Source organism: Eschrichtius robustus, chromosome 3 (genome assembly GCF_028021215.1).
Source record: "Eschrichtius robustus isolate mEscRob2 chromosome 3, mEscRob2.pri, whole genome shotgun sequence".
Lineage (NCBI taxonomy): Eukaryota > Metazoa > Chordata > Mammalia > Artiodactyla > Eschrichtiidae > Eschrichtius > Eschrichtius robustus.
Genome location: NC_090826.1, coordinates 105,380,759 through 105,406,192, shown reverse-complemented (window position 1 = coordinate 105,406,192; position 25,434 = coordinate 105,380,759). Strand labels below are relative to the sequence as shown.

General features: G+C 42.2%; 1 protein-coding gene across 1 annotated transcript in view; it reads left to right on the top strand.

Moving 5' to 3' along the window:
* TBX15 (T-box transcription factor 15) overlaps window positions 1–25,232 on the top strand; it is a 104,430-nt gene extending 79,198 nt beyond the window's left edge. Inside the window, exons 7-8 of the mRNA XM_068540592.1 lie at window positions 8,619–8,716; window positions 22,716–25,232. Of these exons, the coding sequence (XP_068396693.1) occupies window positions 8,619–8,716; window positions 22,716–23,500 (883 nt within the window). The 3' untranslated portion in view covers window positions 23,501–25,232. The remainder of the gene's footprint in view (window positions 1–8,618; window positions 8,717–22,715) is intronic.
* Window positions 25,233–25,434: the final 202 nt, after the last annotated feature.

Here is a 25,434-nt window from a genome sequence, read left to right as displayed (position 1 = left end):
GTCTTCGCTTCTATGCGAGGGCCCTCTCCAGTTGCGGCAAGCGGGGCCACTCTTCATCGTGGTGCGCGGGCCTCTCACTGTCGCGGCCTCTCCCGTTGCGGAGCACAGGCTCCAGACGCGCAGGCTCAGTAGTTGTGGCTCACGGGCCTAGTTGCTCCGCGGCATGTGGGATCTTCCCAGACCAGGGCTCGAACCCATGTCCCCTGCATTGGCAGAGGCAGACTCTCAACCACTATGCCACCAGGGAAGCCCCTAAGGGCAATTTTGATTCAAATCTGAGATGGACTGCTGCTGGAAGACACTGGTTTAGCTTAACTGTAGATTAGACATGCACACCCTTCAGGCCATCCGAGCTGGCTCTGCACAGTGGGTGCATGTCTGTGCTTCCTGGCTCCCTGGAGAAGGAAGACACCCAGCAAGTTCCAGAGGCATGAGCCTCAGGAAGGAAGGGCTCCCAGATGATGAGCCCAAACAGAGTGAGGCTTGGTTGAGAAAGGTCACTCAGTAGCAAAATGAGAGGTCAAAGTACATCTTTGGTGGTGGCCACCCCAGTGGTTCAGTTCTTTCCAAAGAGAAGACAAAGGGCATGAGGCTGAAGAGAAGCAGTAGTCTTTGCACTGAGTCTCATGGTTGAGAAGCAGCCTCGGGATGTCTATCTGTCCACGTGCCTGGGGAGCCCACTGTGCTCAGCTAGAGGGAGAATTGCCACTGCAGAGACCTTGCACTTGAAAGGGGGTAGACAGATGAGCATAAGGAAAGAAGACTCTGTGGGTCTCAGCCCACATCTAAAGTGAAAACCCTGTCCCTGTGAGAAGTGGCTGCCAAGATTTTACAGAAAGCCCGAGTAAGCTTGGGAACTTTTATATAATTCCCAGCGACTTCCTCCGAAGCAAACACATACATGAAGAGGGGAGGATTAAAATTATGACCTATCAACTGGAGTGAAGGTTCTATGAACTTGTTTTAGAGGTGCCATGGACTCTGTGATCCTGGGTTCTCCTCTGTCAGCAACCTTCATCCTGTCTTGACCTTGGGATTTACCTGTACTTCCAGCTTCCGTAGTATCTAAAACAACTGCAAGGGGGATTGTCCCAGGTGACATGGTTTCCTCCAGATGCTACTTACTGGCCTGGTGCTCCAGGAGCTACTGCTATGGCTGCATGACAGGTCCCCCTTGGAGTGGCCCTTCTGTAGTCCAGGGAGTTGCTGCAGCTTTTTGGGAGGGTGTCTTTGTCTCTGTGGAATTCGCCCCTGGAGGCTTGAACAAGGACACTCAAGTTCCACAAGGCAGGGACTGTCAGAAAGGGCCAGTGGCAGGCCCTGTATCATGGGGAGGTTGGTTTACATGGGAAAGTAGTTTTAATAGGTTGCCCCTCACTAAAAAAACAATAGGGCCTGCAGCTTGAAGTGTAGGAGGCACTGAGTCTGAGCTAATTCTCAGAGTGTTTCCAGCAAGCACTGCTGTTTGCTGGGAATGTGGCTGGTGACAGTCTTTCCAGTGCCTAGTGTCCCTTACATGTGTCGGGGGATGGTGATCTAAAAATGGAGCCATTCGGTGCATCACGGGAATGGATGTATTTACTTGCTGGAAGAGGATGCTTAACGAGGCTAAGACTTAACCCAAAGGAAGGAATCTCTACTGGTTGTGGGGAAAGTATTTGGCAGTAAAGATCTGTTTGTGACGCCCCCTCTGAAGCAGCTGCTGTCCCAAGGCCATGTTCACAGAGCGAAGAGCCACCTCCTTGGCACAGATGGGAACTCCTGTCACGGTCCAGCCCCTCCTCACAACACCCAACAAAGACAAGTATGCAGCCAGAAAGAGGACTGTGAGATGAGGAATTAGAGTGCTGAAAGTTAACAGGAAGGAAGAGGAAAAAAGATTAGCCCCAGGGCCAGATCATCCTTGCTTAGATCCAAAAGAAACAACTTTTCTTTGGGAGTCAAGGTACAGGGTGGGTCTGTAGTATAAATCTGTTGGTCGATTTCTCTAGTATAACTAAGTATCTCAAATCTTGTCTACACCCTTATCTAGCTATTAAGCTGAACATACAAAATTTACTTAGTTGTAGGTCAAAAATAGGAAGATATTAGCAATTTCATATAGTTCAACCTTGTAAATGTATTTCTAGGCATCAAATCATCAGTATACAAATAATAGTAAGAATCGTTTCATTTAGTATCTGTGGTCCAAGTTTTCTATTTTTACCTCTGAGTTGATTGGTATCGGTACAGCGTTTCCCATTTACTGATGGTAAAACTGAGTACAGTGAGGTATTAGCTTTTAGAATTCGCAAAGCCAGCCAGCGACAACATCCAGAGAACGAGGTCTCACTCCTCTGATAGGCATAGCTTGCCAGTCAGCAGACGACCTTGCCCTTGTCCACCTCCGTTTCCCTGTCACTCCTGAAGGCAAGCTTAGAGCCAAGGAGCTGACCACTCGCTTTCCTTCAACCAGCACAGCTTTCCAAGTGTCTCCCTCACTTTCGATTTCTATATTTTCATTTGTTCTCCCTAGAGCCGTTGGCTGTATTTTTCCAGCCAATCTCATCCTGCTCATTCCCGGCAGTCTCACTAACCCCTGTAGATTGTGTATACTCTTGTTATCCCTGGCATGAGTGCCATTCAGCAGATCTATGGAAGTAATCAGTGCTGGACTCCCCTGCAGGCATTGCCGCATCTGCAGTTCAAGGTAGCTGGCTCCATACTGGACTCTGGCAGCAGGATCCTGCCAGACTCCTCCTAGTCATCCAGGCATTAGTTGTTTTTCATGTCCCCTGGCTTACGGGCTTTCAACCAGTATTTAACATTTTTCTCTGCCTTGTTATTTGTTCTCCCTCCTCTGTCATGAATCTTTTCCACCATTGTCCTCTTGGCCATGTGGGTTTGCCAGAGAAAGTTGGCAGTTGTTTTATTATCTATGGCTCTTGCCCAGGGATGGTGTCATCTAACAGATAGACGTCTGTTTAATGGCTAACATATTGGAATCTGAAATATCTGCAAGATAATGAGGCCTAAAGAGGCTTGAGGGACACGTTTTTTTGTTCTTAGAGGAGAGAATGAGAAATGAAATTAGGTAACATAGAGGTCCTTCCACATTCAATCCAGAGCCAGAGGGCTGACAAAGCTTTGAATCCCAGTGACGGAAAAGTGTTTTCTCGTGTTACAGATCACAATCTGAGCAGATGGTGGGATTTCTTTTACTTGAGTTAGACCAATGGTCCTCACGTCTTCATTGTATTTTCTCTCTTGTTTTGAAATATTTTGTCTTTAATCAATATGCATTTATTAAGTTACAATTAGGAGGGAATAATATCATTATCTCCATTTTACAGGTAGGGAGACTTTAGGCATGAAAAGGTTATATAACTAGGCAACGTTGCCCTAGTAAGCGGCAGGGTTGCAATTGGAACCCAGGCAGTCTGGCTCCTGACCTTGTGCTCTTAACCACTATGCTAATCTGCCCCTTGTGTGATTTAGTATTACTAAGTTAAAGTGAGACCATGCCAGTCAGATGCAAAGAAACTTAATGTTTTAGGCAGCCTGCTTTGTGTTATCAAGGATTTTTATTGTACTTCTTGAGGCAGCGAAAACTCCTTATGGACCACCATGTCTACCTATTCAGACTCCAAGTGGGGAAAAGGTTCCCAAGTTGGGAGTCACTGGGTAAGGAACAATTTTAACTCAACTCCAATCATCTATCCATTGGACACGTGTTCGTCCAAACCATTGTAAAGCACGTCAATGACATCCGGTTCATCAGGTAGATATATTTATTGTACATCTAAAGCCAAGTTTTGAATGATGGCTGTTTTGCCAATTTGCAGACCTCCACTGGGAGGTCTTTAAGAATATCTCTGGACAATAAATACCCTGAGGAATCTAAAGGTAGGAGTGAATTCCAGATCCAGTGAAGGAGAGGGATGTGTGGAAGGTTTGACCTAACCTCAGTGGACCAAGGACAGTCTAAGGAAAAGGATTAGAAAGTTGACACATGGTGATTAGATTTGAAAGAACAGTATATTCTGGTTTTGTGTCTTTTCAAATGTTGGAAGAGGAGGAGAAAGAAAAGGAGTTCAGGGGCATAGTATCGCCCATGGGATAAAATCCAAGCGCCTCACATGGAATAAATACCCATGGTGTCCGCCTGCCTCCCCCCCCGGCCCCCACCTTGCACCCGGAGCTCCAGTCACCCTGAACTATTTTCAGTTCCTAGAACATGGCTTCTCTTCCATACTTCCAAGTCTTTGCATATACTATTAACTCTACTAAGAAAGCTCTTTCTGCCTCTTGTCTGTGTGGAAAACTACTGAGTGCCCTGTAACATTAACCTTAAATAACTGGCCTTTTATGGAATCCCCCTTGAGTTTTCCAGGTGTATTCAGTACATCTTGCTCAGTGCCTCATGGCATTGTCTACATATCTCCAGTGTAGCATCTATCACACAGTTCAGAAATTAGTCACTTACATGTTGTTATCTTTTTTGTTAAGCAGGATTCTCCTTAAGGGTAAAGACCCTGTGTCTTTTTTGCCTTTATATCTCTTGAACCTAGCACATAATTGTTTTCCTGATTGGATAACCCCGTTTTGACTTCAAGACCCCATCTCAGTAGACTTCCCTTAGTCCTTGACTGTCTTCTATTGAGAGATAACCAGTGATCTTATCAATCCCTAGCATAGGTTCCTGTTGTTAACGGTATCACCAGCAAAGAGAGTCAGATGTCAGAATTAAAAAGAAAATAAATGAAAGGAACATAAAAAATAATTTTCAATCTCAAGAGAAATAAAAAGCAGAAACTATGCATCCAGTGCAGAAACTATGCATTGGTGTGTTACCTAACAGGTTCATGAATGTACTTGTAATTGTTATAATTATCATATATTTGCTGAACTTCAAAGGGATGGTCCCAGCTTTTTTTTTTTTTTTGAATGATGAGGTTGGAAGAATATTTCTTTGCACTTTGGCTATTATTCCAAATCAGTTGATCTCGAGGCATCATCAATTTGCAAAAGAGCTCTTTGGCTTGTTTCCTCTCCTTCCTTTTCTCCCTCCTCTTCAGTACATTCTGTTGGTTTGGCCAGTGAGCAGACTGAAAAGTCTAAAGAGAAGAGGCCTGGAAAACAGAGAGGTGGTTACAGCCAAATGACTTAACAAAGGGGGTTTGGATATGGTCTCTGTTGTCACTGGAGCAAACAGGGAAAAGTAAGCAAGAGGGGGACACTTGCCAATTTGATCATCTTTGATTGGAAACTTAAGAGATGACATCAGGTCTCTGGTGTTCAGCAGACCCAGAGAGGCCCACCATGTGGAACATGTTAATGACATGTGGTTACCTAACACCACTTTTTTTATCTGTTAGACAATGAATTCACTTTTAAGAACCTTGAGATAAAGTTTTATAAAACTGGGATACAATGATGATGAATAAGTAAACAACGTGTTGCTCAGTATAAACTTTGAATAGACATCCAAGTGGCTGAAGACGTTAACGGGTGGTTGGCAAGGATTCTTATAAGAGAAGATGAGAGTATAAATGACTGGCCTCTGCTAGGGAACTCAGAGTCTGTTGAAGGTCAGAAATTCCATGACCAGAAAAGAAGAAACCAAAGGAAAACTGAAACCTCTCTGGGACCTGAGTCAAGAAAGGCACAAACAGCTATATGTAGAAACAATTCCCAAGTCACCAGTAATAGAGGATTCTCTCTGTCTTCAGATTCTTGATTTGATATCAAGTTGTTTTCTTAAGTTTTAGGCTTAGAAAAAATGATTGCTGGTTAAAGTTCAGGAAATTGTGTCTCAGTAATAAAAATAATTCCTTTACTTATTAATTTAATGCATATCATTTGAAGTCTTGTCAGGTAATAGGCATTGTGCTAAGTACTGGGAGGTGGAAAACCTGGTGGAGAGTGAATTAGCTAATACTTGTCCTGCTGTGGCACTTCACCAAATCCTGATAAATAGAATTAGTACTACTGAACAATTAGATCTATCCAAGGAAGCTTAATGGAGTTTGAGGACAAATAAGATGTGGCATATAGTAAACAAATAGGATTAATTTTTTTAAAAAAGAGATCCACCCTGAATATATAAATAGATTCAGTAAGGTCCAGGATGAATCTATGAGAGAGAGATCCACAACAGATTAGTAAAGCATGGTTAGGAATGTGTAGACTTAGCCATTAGATTTTGGTAGTCATACCCCTCACCCAACTTCATCACCAAAAAGACCCTTCTTGTGAAGACACCTAGACTGGATGGACCATGGGTGTGTCCACATGTGGTGTGTCATACATTATGTTCTTAACAGTTAAGGAAGGTCTTCCTGATGAGGATGTGGAAAGTGTCTGGCACTCTTACCATTTACCCATTGGTAATGGAACCAGTGGGTAAAAGTTACCTCAGATACTTCAGTACAAGCTCAAAAAAACTTTCTAACAGATCTGTCCCAAAACTAAATATTTTCCTTGGGAAATACTCAAACAGAGGCTGGATAACTCTCCATCGAAGATGGTATCATTAGATTTGGATAAATGGATAAATGGTCGCGATCCTATACAGAGTTGACTACTTAAATAAAATTATTAATACCTTTGCTGTAGTCTTTTTGCCTGTTATGAAAATAAAATCAACATTGATTTTTTATTCTTTTAATAAATATAACATTGGCAGTATATCAGTGTATTATAGCCACCTCATAGTCTTCTATCACTTTATTATGAAATGAGAAGGGACTGTTCTTTGTCCTTGAGCTAATATTTTGTCCTCATCATTGGTACATGTTGCTGGGAAGAATGGAATAGGAGGTGGAACAATAGAGACCTTGCCATTTGCAGTGAGCCTCCCGTGACATTAAAGGGAATCCTAAGATGTTCTGGTGAGCCCCCAACATTTCAAAACAGGACAGTAAGATCTAAGCCTGGACTATCTATTTTTTATATCCATCAAGGCTCAGCATGGCTTTATCTGCCTATCCCCTTATTATTCTGAGCTCCCTAATTGCCTGGACTCTTTCTTTCCACAAGTAGTTTCATGTACTGTATTCAGCATTAATGTAGGGTGACTATGTGGAGATGTCTTCTATTCCTACTTTTAACAGATTAACAGCTAATAAACACCATGCAACACCCTCTCCTCTCAACCTCTTCTAAAAATACAGAGTTTAATTTGCCAACATTGGTGTATTTAAAGCCTCCAAGATTCCAGGGAAGACTTTAGAAAGTTAACTGTGCAAGGAAGGCCAGTTCAGAGAGGAAATTTGCCAACACAAAGAGCCAATCAGTGTATCAGCAGCTCATCACAGACGAACCTCAGGGGACCTTATAGTCATTTATAAGGAAGGGCTATTTGTTCTCACTTAAGTAAAGCTTCTCACTTTATTCTTGCTGTGCCAGACTGAAGAGAATCCTGGAAATGTATTACCTAGGGAGAAGAACAGGCAGCATAAGTTTCATCTCAAGAGGGAAAGCTTGTCTTTTCCAGGAAGGGACACCGTGTTACTTTCCAGCAACTTTGCAATGAAAGGACTTATGCCACCTACTCTTCTCCACCCTCCTTCTCCTACCTTCCTCTACCCTAACTTCCCCTCTTTCCACTTAGCTAGAAGTGAAGCAGTTAGTTTTAAAGAGGAGTCAATAATCAGAAGCTGTGTTCAAAGCTTCAAACAAGGCACCAACCAATATTCTGTTTTGAGGATTCAGCAAGAATATGTCTAAGATAATCCAGATAGCCTGGATAATTATGTTCAAACAATGTTCATCAACATCTCATATACATATACATATATATGATAGAATTTATTGAAGGATAAATTAGGCAGTGTGCACATAGTTCAATTAATGGAATTTCTAGTGTCAATGAAACAGAAACCTTAAAGTAATACATTGGTAAAATATTGGATGTTTCCTGAAGTCCCAAGTACATGACTCTCAATGACCAGTTTGGTTATCATATTACAAAATACAGATAAACATTTGCAGAAATGTATTGGTCTTTTTGTTTGAGGTATAATTTCTGGGACCAAACCCTCTTTGCGCCTTCAGGTAGGTATTTCTTGTTGCAGCAGAAACTCAAGTATATTTGAGTGCTTACCTCTCCTATTTCTATTATGGTGCTTGTCTCTGTTTAAGAAGATTTAAGAAGCCTTTCAAGGCGCAACAATATGACAGTTTCATTGACCCCACATACCCGGTGGTGGAGTTGACTCTGGGACAGGCTGTGTCAGTGTGTTGTGGTAATGATGATCACATCATCCTGTGCTAGAGAAGTGGTCAGTGCTACTCTCTGCTCAACTCTATTCATGATATCAGTGACCTTGACCTTTAACACACAACATTTTTTTTTATGCAGACCAAACCTTCTCTGAAGAAAGGTCGGAGTGAAATTCCATCATAGCTCTGACTTGCTTGCAGATAATCTGAATTGGGTTAATTTCTTCTTTTTCCTGCAATCCAGCGACATCTGTACCTGTGCTCTTCCAGACTAATTTACCCTGGTGGTGGTATCTCTCAGTGCCTATGCATATACCGCTTCTCAGACAAACCACTTCAGGATTTTTTTTTTTAAAGTCCATGCATTTCTTGGGATTATTTACAACTTCCTTTGCTGGCTTTTCTCTGTGTAGAACCGGACTGGAAGCCATCATGGAGACTTATGCATTCTGGAGACCCCCTGTGCGCACACTCACCTTTGAAGATTTTACCACCATGCAAAAGCAGCAAGGTAAAGCCCTGGGCAAGGCCTCTGCTTTAGAGACAGCGCTGGGGAGGGAGTGGGAGCTGAACTGAATATAGCACATCTGGCCCCAAGCCAAGCCACGAGTTACACCGACTCGCCTGGAATGAAGAGAACTAGGTAGCTCCGTAAATAACCAAAGCATCACCACTTGCGCAAATAAGCAGGTTTCTGAGGCAGTGTTTCACCTGACACCCCAAATTCTCTCTCCCTTCCCAAAAGCAAGGTTACGTAATGGTGGTGAAATGATTATTTCTATCACTAAGCATTCATGTAGCCCTTGGGATTTGGAGATCTTCATAATGATTTCATTTATTACTCACGGCAGCCTCATCGGTTTTCTTATTCTAGATTGTAGATGAGAAACAACTTAGCTCCTGACAATGGGAATAAATCGCTCAGGTCTGACAGTGCGGAGGGAGCTGCCACAAGCCCCTCTGAATCTTGTAACTTGTGCTCTCTCCTTTTTTGCTAATGTGGAGCCACAGCCATCTCAAGTGCATGGGCGCAGTGGACTTTTTCCTTCCATTGCTGTGTGCTTTTCATCCAGTTTCTAATCTCCCTTCTCTTGCAGCTCAGGTTGGGAAGCCTGTGGCCATGTGTACAGATGGCTCATGGGCGGATTTCAACTCCTTTTCTCAGTTTAACCACTGGCTCTCCCAAGGCGCAGCACCCAAGCCCCTGGGTACCCAAGTGAAAGCTTCCCAAAATGTCAGACACTTTGTGAGTTTTCCTCTCCACCCTCCTCTTGCCCCAAAGTGACAATGATCAAAATTACAGATGGAGCTCCTTCTGTTCTGTCAAATGATTGCCATTAATAGAGTCCTAGTTTTTGAATTTGGGGCTTTGTGATGTAGGAGCCCCTTCTGGGACTTGATAACACATTATATTATACTCCCTTCTCAGGGAGGTTCTAGCAGTTTGCACACTAAATTAGGTTTTGTAACCTGAATTACTGAACTCTCTCAGGTTTTAAGATGGAGATGGTGATTAAAAGCAGCGGCTCTGGAGTGAGGCAACTTGGGTTAGGCTCTTATCACTGTTCTTGCCTAGCTTGGTGACCTTGGCCAAGTCCCTCATCCTTTCTGACATTTAGTTTTCTCATCTGCATAGTGGGAGAATGTAATAGAATTGTTGTGAGGATTAAATGAGATAATGCATTTAAAAACACAGGAAGCCCTCAGTACACGCTAACTGTCATTATCATCACCATCATCATCACTGTCTTCATTCCCCGTACGTAACTGAGAAGAAAATGCACCAGGGACAGGAAATATTGCCGTTCTGATTAATAATTATTCACAACATGATTAGACCGTACATCTTCACAGGGATCCGGGGAGGCAAGTGATCCAGAATTTCCATCTCTTTTTTTAATAAGTGGAGGAGAAATGGAAGCCCTTCGTATGAAGCGACTTGCTCCTCATAATGCTGTGATAGAAGCAGGGTCGATATGTATTCAGGGTGTCACTGCGGCTTTGACGCCCGCGTGGCCCTTAAGAGGCAGAGGTTTATGGAAGTCAGGAAATCTGGGCCTTCATCTTTGATGGCCACTAACTCTCTCTATACCCTTGGCAAGTTACTTCTACTCTGAGTCCGTTTCCTCACCCCAAAGAGGGATAATTCTTTTTTGTGAAGAATTTAATATATAACATGCTTTACTTAATATATGCATCTATAAATGCATTCAATATATTTAATATATAAACATGCTTTATAAATGAAAACATGTCATGCAAAGACACTTACTTGAACCTATTTATTTCTGAGGTGGCTTCTTGCTCATCTGCCTTTGCTTTATGTGTTGACTTTCCAAGCTCTAGCTAAGCAGGAGTTTGTATCACAGAGGCTGGTATGAGATGGTGGGCAGGGATATTGCCAGTTCCTGAGAGCAAGCATTGGTGGCGACATTGTGTTCACTGCTGTGTCCCCAGAATCTACTCCAGGGCCTGGAACCCAGGAAGTACTTAATGAACAATGAATGAGGTCACTTGGTGGCACTGTGGCTCAGGTAGGCAGGGTCACTCTCTGATTAAATCTTGGAGCACAGCCACCTGAAATGTGTGTGGATACAGATGTGGAGTGATAGTTGTGGATGGCTACCTGCATTTCACCAGCGTGTGGACCCACTGGGCAGGTGCATGCATGGGGTAGCTGCAGGGGAGCCTGCATTGCTAAGGTGTGCAGCATAGCAGGTTTCATGGTGCTTCTATTGAAAATTTATTGATCTGAAGACTTATTACTGACATGTGGGAAACAATGGTTGAAGAGAAACTGAACTTTCAGACCAAAATGTCACACTTATTCACTGAGTCCCTTTTTATGCTGATGGGGGGAAATGAGTGTGGAATTATTGGATACATATGGTGGTGAAATGGGCCTAGAGGAAAAGCCAAGACTCTATTAAATAGTTTAATTGGAATACATTTTTGAACTATACACTGAACTTGATCCAGATTCTCATTATTAAAAAATGTGAGGCTTGGTTTCTTGACGTTAGCAAAGGATGTAAAAGTAACAACGCCCATTCCCTCTTCCTTTAAAAACTGAGAGTTCCATTAACTCTGGACAGTATCAGTCATAAAATGAAGAAAAGAGACATAGCTATCGGTGTCGAACTGTTTTGTGTCTTAGAAGACGTAAAGAGTGGTGAGCGTCTAGTGGAAGCCTCAGTGGCAGACTGATTTTGTAGTAACTGCCTTTTGGTGAAGAGAGTATTGGCAGTGTTGGCACCAAACCAAAGACCCAAAGTGACCAACCCACCCAGGTGTCCACATTACCTCATTGCTTCAAGCACATGAATATCTGGATGTCAAATACGTGGCCCTGGGACAGTTTTGTGTTGTTGCTGCTACTGGACACTGGATCAGCCATTCTGCTTGAGTGAAGTTCAGGGTGCTTTTTCCCTCTTGCCCTTGCTGTCATTGTAATTTCTCTTTCATTGAGACCCATCTGTTGATAAAATTTCAAGGAATGTGCTTAGGTGAATTAGCCATGGTTTTAAAACAATCCAAATCCTTCTATTTTCAAAAACATATTGAATGGATGCTCTATATAGTTGTTTTCTCTGATGGAGAAGAATGCGTGGGATTCATTATCCTCTGCCTTTAACACAAAAATGAACTGAGGCACAGAGCAGCCTAGTAACATATCTGCAGTTAAGTGGTGGCAGAACTAAGTTGAGAACTCCAAAGAGGATCTCCTGCCTTACTGGGCAGTTTCCTTTCCACCACACCTTCTTCCTTTTTACTTAACACACACACACACACAAAATTAGCTTACTCGTCCAATTGATGGCTTAGTGTCAGCAACTTGACTGTTAACTCTAAATAGTAGGTCCATATTTCATTTTTATGAAGTCAAGTGTATGGTTTTATTTTCAGACATCTTCATTTAGAATCAGCAAGGAGTTTATACTGTTGGAGAGTCTGGAGATAGGAATTACATTTCAGGAATGGCTTTTTCCTGAACACTGCTTGTGGCAGGACAAAATAAACTAAACAAGTAAGTTATGCTGGCAGAAGTGGAGTGAGGTGACACAGAGGAAGACGTAAAAAGAAATAAGAGCCAAGTTCAATCCTATTGTTCTGATGATGTCCTGATGTTGCTATGAGGTTGTTCTGATGATATATATACACAATGGAGCTATTTGTATGACCAAAACTGAGAGAGTGTTTGTGAGTGGCGTCTCCAAGTGATCTGACAACTGTTGTGAGAAAAGGAACCATCCTGGACCAGAACACCAAAGCTGATCATATGTCTCCATCTGTGGATAGGAGACCTGCCATTTACAGAAGGCCTCCCTTCTCCTCAACTGGTGGTAGACATCACTAGATTTCAACACCTTTGCATCTTTTAATGTTTGTCAGGCAGTTAAAAATTAGGATCATGAAGGTCTCTGTTGGTGTTAGGATTTTCATCAGTTTGATTTGTGTTAATTAGAGGTTGGTCAGTGAAAGACAGCAAATACTGAGCAAATTCATAGTAGTAAAAAGATTGGGAACGGAGTCTTTGAACTACTGTGTGATCATTATAATGTTTCAAAGGTAGCCAACTTATGCTGATCTCATTTATCCCTGAGACAAGGAATAATGCCTGCGAGGAGTTCTTGACAAGGAAGGGAGAGTATCTCAATTCAGTCTATTAAAGCAAATGGTTCATATTCTATTTTGGCCCGAAGTCCCTTATGCTCAATGCGTCCAAAATGGAGTCCATGATTTACCTCACAGACTTGGCGCCCTCTCTTGGGGGAAGGACGCCACTATCCATTAATCACCTTAGACGGTTCCCTCCCTCCTTACCCACCATATCCAACCTTTACCAGGTTCTTGATTCTGCCCACGTCTCTAGTCTCCCTTGCTGCCACCCCACTCCAAGCCATTATCATCTCTCACCTGACTTCATTCTCGGGCTCCGCAGGGTGGTGACATAGCTACCAGCATCCCTGGCACCTGCGTGTTTTTAGGCTTAAATCGGATGGGAAGGGTCATGTGCCTCTCTCTCAAGATTTCCAGCAAAATCTCACTGAGTCTCATTGACTCTAATTGGGATACCACTGAATTAATTACTGTGGCAGGGGGTAGGGATGCTGAGATTGTCCAGGCATGAGTCACATGCCTTCCCTGGAGGCACAGGTGAAGGGGTAAGAGTGGGAAAGGGGGTGTCTCTCAGTGGGAAAATGGTACTGTTGCCAGGAGAGAGGCAGATTAGTTCTAAATGACAATAACAACAGATGTAAACCGCAGCAGGGAAGGCAGTAAAACAAGTAGCAGGGAAAACAAGCAAGTTAATGGAAAGTGAAAAAGTGGGGGGTATTCCACCTAGGGAATGTGATAGGTGTGAAATAGGGCCATTGAAGAAGCAGAGAGACTCAGAACCCAGGGGACCAATGTGAAAAATGAGAATGGGTGAATATATTAAAAGTTATTCTAAAGGGAAGAGGTTTGGATCTATGCATATCTTTAAATTTTATGGAGAAGGATGCACTAGGAATCTTTCTAGGATTGAAAGCACGCAATTCCCATTAGCACTATAATGTTTCACATTTGCCTTTTGAGAAGGGTACTTATTTCAACTAAGGAGAATTCCTTAGTTGGGATGAACTGGGCTCTGATCATTAAACTTTATGGCCTCTGGGTTTATTCCCTGGGATCAGTCCATAGGGTGCTGACATTTTACCTCTTACCTGTTTGAAAGCCTTGAAGAAGGCTACTCAAGGACACACAGTGAATCAGCACTCCTCAGGGACAGATGCCATCAAGTTATATGACAGAAGAGTCTGGTTCGTGGCACCAAGTAATTACATGGAAATTTATTCTTCACTAGCCCAGATGGGGTTTTGTTTCACTGTTTTTCGATTTTTTTTTTTTTTTTTTTTTTTGGTGAGGGGGCGGAAAGCACAACAAAATAAACCCAAAAGGGAACTGTATGTGAAAGCCTCCATGTTACAGTCTGGAAGTGATCAATCTAAAGATGCAAAAGTCAGCAGGTTTGGTATTCAGAATTTTCATGGTCACATTTAATTTGTCTTCATGGTACACAAGTATATTCTAGGTTATTGTCTTCGTATGGAATCACTGCTAAACATGTATTCTTTTTGGTCATTTTGACTGTTAGCTTTGAATATTGGAGCAAGTTAATGTTGAATATTAATTTCGGGTACCTTCTCACTTTGGGCCATGGGTAAAATAGGATGCAGGGAAGTGGGGTGGTGGAGGATTGGTCCTGAAACGCTGGAGAGTTTTCAGCTACTTAGAGCATTACATTTTAGTCACCTCTCAGATGTGGATTAAGACCTCTGAGGATAGTGGGAAAGACACCAACCTACCTGTTTGTGTTCAATTCCACTTTGCTTGATCTGATCTGAGAAGAAATGGAGACATGGGACATCTCATTTCCATCCCAGGTGGGGAGTGAAGGGGAAGGGGCCGATCGTTTGGAGAGGAAACAGAGTTGGTTTAGCCTTGGGGATATGGGCCCGGTGGGTGTCCAGTGCTCCATCATTCACAGTTCTGAAGGCTCCTGTAGCCTGTTACATCCAGGCAGTTGGCTGTGACATGATGCTCCCGAGTGTGGAGAGGCTGAGATGCTCTTCTCCATGGACAGAGGCCAACACCCCACAGCCATCCCCATTAGGACCCAAATGCCCTAAGATGCCTTTCCCCTTCCTTCACTCCTTCTTCACTGATAGAAAAGAGAAGGAAACACATTTTTATGCCTGTGTGCACTTTGTATTATTTCATCTAATTCTCAATACATACTTACAAGGTCGATATTCAAAATTCCATTTATATGGAGAAGCTCACTTGCTAAGGTTCCATAATCAGTAAGACAGCTGGGATTAGAACTGGGCTTGTCTGACTCTGTAGTCCACATTCATCCATCTAATGAAGTTTAAATCAAGACTCCCGGACCCAGTGAGCACAGAGGGGAATAAGGGAAAGAAGAGAAGGCCACGCAGGAAAGGGAGGCCTGCTTTCCTTTGAGAGGCAGCTCTGACCCCTCTGTATCAGAGTGGCCTGGCCTCCCACTCGGCCCTGGCTCTTCTGGGATGAGAGGCCTCTACGCAGCTGTGTTGAAATGCACAGGGAGGGCAGCCTGCCTCCTTCTGCTTATTTAGCACTTGGCCGGCACTCCCAATCTTGTTTAACAGCTGACAAGCTGTTAGATCATAAGAGAGTAAAGACTTCTCAGTATCTCGGTTTGCTTCTCTGCAAAACGAGTGCCATAGTCTTCTCTCTCTGTGTGGACTTTGAAAAATGGCTGTTATCTGTACTGGGTATTTTTACGTGCATAAGAGCATTTCTTCAAAGGGAATGGAAGCCATGTGACCTTCTCTTGGGCAGGCTTGCTCTCCCTCTTCAAACACTAGCTTGTATGGGCACTCTCTCCCCCTGAAGCTCAGCAGGCCACCAAGTCTCATTTCCAGTGAGTGTCATTTGAAAGCCAAAGCAAGCTGACTACAAACTTTTTAACATGTGCCTCTCATCTGCTCAGCAGAAATCCCTGTAACTTGTTAATAGTTCCCGTCTTATTTTTTTCTAGTGAAACCAATTGAGGCCTTAAATCAGTACCATTCGTTCCATCTTGGGCCATCCGAGAAAACCATTTAGGGTTGTAAAAAGTCATCTGCTCCATCTTGCACTTCCTGCTGCAGGGCTAGGGCTCGGGCCTGATGGAGCATACCTATAACGGGACAGTACAGCCTGCTGAACGGGGGGGTCTCCTCCAGGACCACATAAACACCAGATCTGGGAGGGCAAGGACGGACTTTCAAAGGGAGGAGACCAGATACACATCCCATAAAACACAAATCTCTTTACAGCTGGAGTTGAGTTTCTCTATTTGTACCATAGCACTTATTTCACTGAAGTGCCTGGCATTTAGGGTGGAAGAGGGAGAAAATGCGTAGGACGCCTCAAAGAGGAACCCCACGCCGGCAGAAAATGAATCCCTGAGCTTCACGTAAGTCACCGTAGGCTAGGCTGTTCAGTGGTACAAAAACAAGAAGTGTGTTTTTCCTCATCCTTCCTAGCTTTCCCCTTCAAGAACTTCCTCATGCTTAAATGATTCCTTGGAAAGTACTTGTTACTGGCCATTCACACTTTAGCAGACATTTAACCCTCAGACATAAATTCTGAAAAGGACAGAAACTGAAGCCTATCAGTTTGAGCCCTTGTTTCACAGATGAGGAGATTTAAGACGTAGCCTGCCTTGCCTGTGGTCAGGAGCTGTATGGAGGCCAGTGAACCTAGAATCAGGCTTGATGCCCTTCCTTCCATGGTCAGGCTTACTTCTCCAATGGTATTTACAATGTTGGCCTTATCTCAATTTGTGGAATAAAAATCTTTTTACTTCTCTTAAGGGAATTTAAGATATAAACAAGAAACAGAGAAGGAGAATTTCCTGAAATGATTCTAAAATCAGGAGCTGTTTATATCTAAATCCAGTTCTACCTTGGAAGTTCATTGGGGAAATTCTTTTGACCAAGCAAGAGATGATATTGGTTGGGCTTTGTAAAAAAATTTAACTCTGAAAAAAACATTAACAAGAGCTAAATTTGTATTTCTACAGCCAAAATTGCTACAATATCTGTGGAGGTAGGCTAAGTTTTTTTTTTTTTTTTAATCAGTCATCAATTTTATACACATCACTGTATACATGTCAATCCCAATCGCCCAATTCAGCACACCACCATCCCCACCCCACCGTGGTTTTCCCCCCTTGGTGTCCATACGTTTGTTCTCTACATCTGTGTCTCAACTTCTGCCCTGCAACCTGGTTCATCTGTACCATTTTTCCAGGTTCCACATACATGTGTTAATATACGATATTTGTTTTTCTCTTTCTGACTTACTTCACTCTGTATGACAGTCTCTAGATCCATCCACATCTCAACAAAAGACTCAATTTCTTTCCTTTTTATGGCTGAGTAATATTCCGTTGTATATATGTACCACATCTTCTTTATCCATTCGTCTGTCGATGGGCATTTAGGTTGCTTCCATGACCTGGCTATTGTAAATAGTGCTGCAATGAACATTCGGGTGCCTGTGTCTTTTTGAATTATGGTTTTCTCTGGGTATATGCCCAGTAGTGGGATTGCTGGGTCATATGGTAACTCTATTTTTAGTTTTTTAAGGAACCTCCATATTGTTCTGCATAGTGGCTGTATCAATTTACATTCCAACCAACAGTACAAGAGGGTTCCCTTTTCTCCACACCCTCTCCAGCATTTGTTGTTTGTAGATTTTCTGATGATGCCCATTCTAACTGGTGTGAGGTGATACCTCATTGTAGTTTTGATTTGCATTTCTTTAATAATTAGGGATGTTGAGCATCTTTTCATGTGCTTCGTGGCCATCTGTATGTCTTCTTTTGAGAAATGTCTATTTAGGTCTTCTGCCCATTTTTGGGTTGGGTTGTTTGTTTCTTTAATATTGAGCTGAATGAGCTGTTTATATATTTTGGAGGTTAATCCTTTGTCCGTTGATTCGTTTGCAAATATTTTCTCCCATTCTGAGGGTTGTCTTTTCGTCTTGTTTATGGTTTCCTTTGCTGTGCAAAAGCTTTGAAGTTTCCTTAGGTCCCATTTGTTTATTTTTGGTTTTATTTCCATTACTCTAGGAGGTGGATCAAAAAAGATCTTGCTGTGATTTATGTCAAAGAGTGTTCTTCCTATGTTTTCCTCTAAGAGTTTTATAGTGTCCAGTCTTACATGTAGGTCTCTAATCCATTTTGAGTTTATTTTTGTGTATGGTGTTAGGGAGTGTTCTAATTTCATTCTTTTCCATGTAGCTGTCCAGTTTTCCCAGCACCACTTATTGAAGAGACTGTCTTTTCTCCATTGTATATCTTTGCCTCCTTTGTCATAGATTAGTTGACCATAGGTGCATGGGTTTATCTCTGGGCTTTCTGTCTTGTTCCATTGATCTATGTTTCTGTTTTTGTGCCAGTACCATATTGTCTTGATTACTGTAGCTTTGTAGTATAGTCTGAAGTCAGGGAGTCTGATTCCTCCAGCTCCGTTTTTTCCCCTCAAGACTGCCTTTGGCTATTCAGGGTCTTTTGTGTCTCCATACAAATTTTAAGATGATTTGTTCTAGTTCCGTAAAAAATGCCATTGGTAATTTCACAGGGATTGCATTGAATCTGTAGATTGCTTTGGGTAGTATACTCATTTTCACAATATTGATTCTTCCAATCCAAGAACATGGTATATCTCTCCATCTGTTGGTATCATCTTTAATTTCCTTCATCAGTGTCTTATAGTTTTCTGCATACAGGTCTTTTGTCTCCCTAGTTAGGTTTATTCCTAGGTATTTTATTCTTTTTGTTGCAATGGTAAATGGGAGTGTTTCCGTAATTTCTCTTTCAGATTTTTCATCATTAGTGTATAGGAATGCAAGAGATTTCTGTGCATTAATTTTGTATCCTGCAACTTTACCAAGTTCATTAATTAGCTCTAGTAGTTTTCTGGTGGCAGCTTTAGGATTCTCTATGTATAGTATCATGTCATCTGCAAACAGTGACAGTTTTACTTCTTCTTTTCTGATTTGGATTCCTTTTATTTCTTTTTCTTCTCTGATTGCCGTGGCTAGGACTTCCAAAACTATGTTGAATAATAGTGGTGAGAATGGACATCCTTGTCTCGTTCCTGATCTTAGAGGAAATGCTTTCTGTTTTTCACCATTGAGAATGATGTTTGCTGTGGGTTTGTCATATATGGCCTTTATTATGTTGAGGTAGGTTCCCTCTATGCCCACTTTCTGGAGAGTTTTTATCATAAATGGGTGTTGAATTTTGTCAAAAGCTTTTTCTGCATCTATTGAGAGGATCATATGGTTTTTATTCTTCAATTTGTTAATATGGTGTATCACATTGATTGATTTGCGTATACTGAAGAATCCTTGCATCCCTGGGATAAATCCCACTTGATCGTGGTGTATGATCCTTTTAATGTGTTGTTGGATTCTGTTTGCTAGTATTTTGTTGAGGATTTTTGCATCTATGTTCATTAGTGATATTGGTCTGTAATTTTCTTTTTTTGTAGTATCTTTGTCTGGTTTTGGTATCAGGGTCATGGTGGTCTCATAGAATGAGTTTGGGAGTGTTCCTTCCTCTGCAATTTTTTGGAAGACTTTGAGAAGGATGGGTGTTAGCTCTTCTCTAAATGTTTCATAGAATTCCCCTGTGAAGCCATCTGGTCCTGGACTTTTGTTTGCTGGAAGATTTTTAATCACAGTTTCAATTTCATTACTTGTGATTGGTCTGTTCGTATTTTCTGTTTCTTCCTGGTTCAGTCTTGGAAGGTTATACCTTTCTAAGAATTTGTCCATTTCTTCCAGGTTGTCCATTTTATTGGCATAGAGTTGCTTGTAGTAGTCTCTTAGGATGCTTTGTATTTCTGCGGTGTCTGTTGTAACTTCTCCTTTTTCATTTCTGATTTTATTGATTTGAGTCCTCTCTCTCTTTTTCTTGATGAGTCTGGCTAATGGCTTATCAATTTTATTTATCTTCTCAAAGAACCAGCTTTTAGTTTTATTGACCTTTGCTATTGTTTTCTTTGTTTCTATTTCATTTATTTCTGCTCTGATCTTTATGATTTCTTTTCTTCTGCTAACTTTGGGTTTTGTTTGTTCTTCTTTCTCTAGTTTCTTTAGGTGTAAGGTTAGATTGTTTACTTGAGATTTTTCTTGTTTGTTTAGGTAGGCTTGTATAGCTATAAACTTCCCTCTTATATCTGCTTTTGCTGCATCCCATAGGTTTTGGGTTGTCGTGTTTTCATTGTCATTTGTCTCTAGGTATTTTTTGATTTCCTCTTTGATTTCTTCAGTGATCTCTTGGTTATTTAGTAACGTATTGTTTAGCCTCCATGTGTTTGTCTTTTTTACGTTCTTTTCCCTGTAATTCATTTCTAATCTCATAACGTTGTGGTCAGAAAAGATGCTTGATATGATTTCAATTTTCTTAAATTTACTGAGGCTTGATTTGTGACCCAAGATATGATCTATCCTGGAGAATGTTCTGTGCACACTTGAGAAGAAAGTGTAATCTGCTGTTTTTGGATGGAATGTCCTATAAATATCAATTAAATCTATCTGGTCTATTGTGTCACTTAAAGCTTGCATTTCCTTATTTATTTTCATTTTGGATGATCTGTCCATTGGTGTAAGTGAGGTGTTAAAGTCCCCCACTATTATTGTGTTACTGTCGATTTCCTCTTTTACAGCTGTTAGCAGTTGCCTTATGTATTGAGATGCTCCTATGTTGGGTGCATATAAATTTATAATTGTTATATCTTCTTCTTGGATTGATCCCTTGATCATTATGTAGTGTCCTTCCTTGTCTCTTGTAACATTCTTTATTTTAAAGTCTATTTTATCTGATATGAGTATAGCTACTCCAGCTTTCTTTTGATTTCCATTGGCATGGATTATCTTTTTCCATCCCCTCACTTTCAGTCTGTATGTGTCCCTAGGTCTAAAGTGGGTCTCTTGTAGACAGCATATATATGGGTCTTTTTTTTGTATCCATTCAGCAATCCTGTGTCTTTTGGTTGGAGCATTTAATCCATTCACGTTTAAGGTAATTAGAGATATGTATGTTCCTATGACCATTTTCTTAATTGGTTTGGGTTTGTTTTTGTAGGTCCTTTTCTTCTCTTGTGTTTCCCACTTAGAGAAGTTCCTTTAGCATTTGTTGTAGAGCTGGTTTGGTGGTGCTGAATTCTCTTAGCTTTTGCTTGTCTGTAAAGCTTTTGATTTCTCCATCGACTCTAAATGAGATCCTTGCCGGGTAGAGTGATCTTGGTTGTAGGTTCTTCCCTTTCATCACTTTAAGTATATCATGCCACTCCCTTCTGGCTTGTAGAGTTTCTGCTGAGAAATCAGCTGTTAACCTTATGGGAGTTCCTTTGTATGTTATTTGTCGTTTTTCCCTTGCTGCTTTCAATAATTTTTCTTTGTCTTTAATTTTTGACAATTTGATTACTATGTGTCTCGGCGTGTTTCTCCTTGGGTTTATCCTGTATGGGACTCTCTGTGCTTCCTGGACTTGTGTGGCTATTTCCTTTCCCATGTTAGGGAAATTTTCGACTATAATCTCTTCAAATATTTTCTCTGGTCCTTTCTCTCTCTCTTCTCCTTCTGAGACCCCTATAATGCGAATGTTGTTGTGTTTAATGTTATCCCAGAGGTCTCTTAGGCTGTCTTCATTTCTTTTCATTCTTTTTTCTTTAGTCTGTTCCGCAGCAGTGAATTCCACCATTCTGTCTTCCAGGTCACTTATCCGTTCTTCTGCCTCAGTTATTCTGCTATTGATTCCTTCTAGTGTAGTTTTCATTTCAGTTATTGTATTGGTCATCTCTGTTTGTTTGTTCTTTAATTCTTCTAGGTCTTTGTTAATCATTTCTTGCATCTTCTCGATCTTTGCCTCCATTCTTATTCCGAGGTCCTGGATCATCTTCACTATCATTATTCTGAATTCTTTTTCTGGAAGGTTGCCTATCTCCACTTCATTTAATTGTTTTTCTGGGTTTTTTTTCTTGTTCCTTCATCTGGTATATAGCCCTCTGCCTTTTCATCTTGTCTATCTTTCTGTGAATCTGTTTTTTTTTTTTTCTTCCTGTGCTAGAAATTAGGTTTGGGTTTCTCTTTGAGGTATCTGCCTCTCAGCTTGCACATCTGGACCTTCCTCCCTGGTACACTGTGGATGGTTTCTTTGTATCCCTATATTTCTGGAATCCTGCTGATTTTCTTCACATTTTTTCTCACTGTTAAGAACCTTATTCCTGCTCCCTTCTACTTAAAAGGAGCAGCCTTTTACCCTTGTAGAGCAGCTCATGTTCTAGGACCCCCTGCATGAGTTGTGGATGACCTAAAGGATAACATGCTCCTTGAGAATCACAGCTCTCAACAATTCTGGGAAAGTCCCAACCTTGCCCTGATAGAGAAATTCCATCATGAGAGATTCGCTATGGAAGACAAAGTAGCTGCCCATTCTGGAATTCACATGAAAGGTCCAGTAACCCTGACACTCACCACTGCCTTCAACTTCCAGTAGATGAGACAGGAAGTGGGTGCAGCACTGCTGCTCCCCAGCCCAGTAAAGGGGAGGCTTGGAAAGGTCATTTTTGACCTTCTTAAATTACCTGAGAACACATTTGAAGTAGACTGGGTTAAACTGGCCCTCTGTCTGTCGGTGCATCAGCCACCAACCCAGTTCTAATTTCCCCAGGTTATTAGAACAACTCTCTTAAATACAAGTTCAGGTATTTTAGGAGATAAAAGGGACCTGGACATCCTCTAACCAAAGAGTGGTCCCTGGACCAGCTGCCTCAGTATCATCTGAGAACTTGTTGCAAATTCTCGGACCCTGTCCTAGACCTACAGAATTAGAAACTCTGGGGTAGAATCAGCGATCTGTGTTTTAACAAGCCCTTCAGGTGATTCTCATGTCTCAATAGTATTTATGTTTTATTTTTCAGGAGGCAGCACAGGGACTTCCCCAACCACCTCCAGCACTGGGACACCATCCCCTTCAGCTTCTTCTCATCTTTTATCTCCATCCTGTTCTCCTCCAACATTTCATCTGGCCCCCAACACTTTCAACGTGGGCTGCCGAGAGAGCCAGCTGTGTAACCTAAACCTCTCTGATTATCCACCGTGTGCCCGAAGCAACATGGCTGCCTTGCAGAGCTACCCAGGGCTGAGTGACAGTGGCTACAACAGGCTCCAGAGTGGCACTGCTTCAGCCCCTCAGCCCTCGGAAACCTTCATGCCCCAGAGGACTCCATCCCTGATCTCAGGAATACCTACTCCTTCCTCGTTGCCTAGCAACAGCAAGATGGAAGCCTACGGTGGCCAGCTGGGGTCCTTCCCCACTTCCCAGTTTCAGTATGTCATGCAGGCAGGCAATGCAGCCTCCAGCTCCTCATCACCACACATGTTTGGGGGCAGCCACATGCAGCAGAGCTCCTACAATGCCTTCTCTCTCCACAACCCTTATAATCTATATGGATACAATTTCCCCACTTCCCCAAGGCTAGCTGCAAGCCCAGAAAAACTGAGCACCTCTCAAAGCACTTTACTCTGTTCTTCTCCTTCCAATGGGGCCTTTGGAGAGAGGCAGTACCTGCCTACAGGGATGGAGCATGGCATGCACGTGATTAGCCCCTCAGCCAATAATCAGCAGGCGACTAACACCTGTGATGGCCGGCAGTATGGGGCGGTCCCAGGCTCCTCCTCCCAGATGTCCGTTCACATGGTTTAGTGGCCAGTCCTAGCACCACGGAGCCTACAGCAGCCAAGGCCCCAGAGTCTCCATGGGCAGATCCTCCTCTTTGGGAGCCCAACGCCTTTGAAAAACAGGAACTGTGTATTATTATTATTATTTTTTTACTGGAGGAGGAAAGCACATACCCAAGAACAAGAGACATTTAAGCCACTGAAGGATACTTGTGGTGGAATCATCTCTGACTCAGTGGCCATTCTCCTGCCTTCCCAAATCTTAGTTTTATAAAGCATCGTCTCTCCAGAGTGGCCTTTGAAGAAACTGAATAATCATTTTATAATAATGTTAAGGGAGATGCTAGCATGTAGCAGTCATGAAAATTACCCACACACAAATACAGCTCTATACATACATACACACATACATATGTGCATGCATGCATACACACATACATATATATTCATACACAAACTCATCCATACACAAACATACATGCACACTGACTCGAAACTGGGTGAACTCTGTAGAGGGAAGCCCAGCATGGGTGCTTTCACCAAAAATTTGTCTATGTACAACAGTAGATGGACTGGGCCAGCAGTAGCTGCCAACGTTTCTCCTCTGCAGCTTACCCTGTTTCTGGAATGAACCGTGTATCCTGGAACCCCTTCCAGTCAATGACGGTGGAAAGACATCAGTACTACAACTGGACTGGGCTTCCTGAAAATATTGCTTTTGAACATTGGCTGTCTTCCATTGGTGTGCTGTCATTGATGTTCCCAGTGGTGCCCGTGAAAAGAGGGAGTAAGAGCAGATGAAGGAGAGAGAGAGAGAGAGAGAGAGAGAAAGGAGAACGAACAGAGACCAAGAGAGAGGTGGAGAGCAAGACTGAATGATGAAGTGAGAGCAACGATAAGAGTTTTAATTCACCAAGGAAATGTGGTTTGGGTTTGTTTCTCCCCCTCCCCCCCCCCCCATAGGTTATGGAAAGAACCATGAAGTCATTGAGGAGTAAACCTCTCTGGGACACTGTGCATGGTCAGGGCACTGGTGAGAAGCACCGGGGCAAGGAATGCGTCTTCATCCCACAGTTCTGACCATTGTGATCCAGAAGAGAGGGGCGCCACACAGGAAGTGCCGATTCCAGAGCATGCAGCCTGGCAGGGGAAAGGAAATAGAAAGAGTGTGAGGAAGGAAGAGTTTTATCATCCCGACAGATGATACCAAGAACAGAGGTGACAAATGGAGGTCTGGCCTTCCGAATGCCAGGTCCAGACGCCTGACCTGGATCACCTGCCCATCGCCACTGTGGCAGGAGGAGTCCTGTCATGTTCCAGAGAATTGCAGATGGGTCTTCTACATCCTTCCACCTGCCCTTAGATCGCCATTTTTTTTTTTAATCAAATAGTTCATTGCAATTTTGAAGTTTTGGATTTTTTCCTTCATCTTTCCCTTCCCCTTCAAATCCTTTAATGATAAGAAAACAAGTGAAGTTTGGTACAAGCTAAACTTTTTAAGTGGTGTGGAAATGCAAGTAATACCAAGTAAAAGAATACAGATATTATTAAGATTTTTGGTTTTGAGGTGTTGTAGATAAATGTATTTATGTGCCTAGTGGGGAATCCAGCATTATGAATATTAAAAAAGGGGGCAATAAAAAGGGTATGTAAAATATGTATGAAGAAAAGGTGTATAAAAATTTGCCCTTATGCACGGAACTCTGTTTCTAAGTGCCAAGCACAGAAAGCCGCTAAATAAAATCTTTGCAATTGTTTTCTGTGTGTTCGTTCCTATGGAAGAAGCAAGCAGCAGCCGATGCCTTTACGTTGTGCTTTACATTGTGCACTCTCATCTCTACTATGTAACATGATCTTTATTCAGAACACATGAAGTATATATTATTGTCCTCATGTTATGGTTAGTTACTAAGCTCCAGAGGGACTGAGTGAATTATCCAGGTCCACACAGCCAGTCAG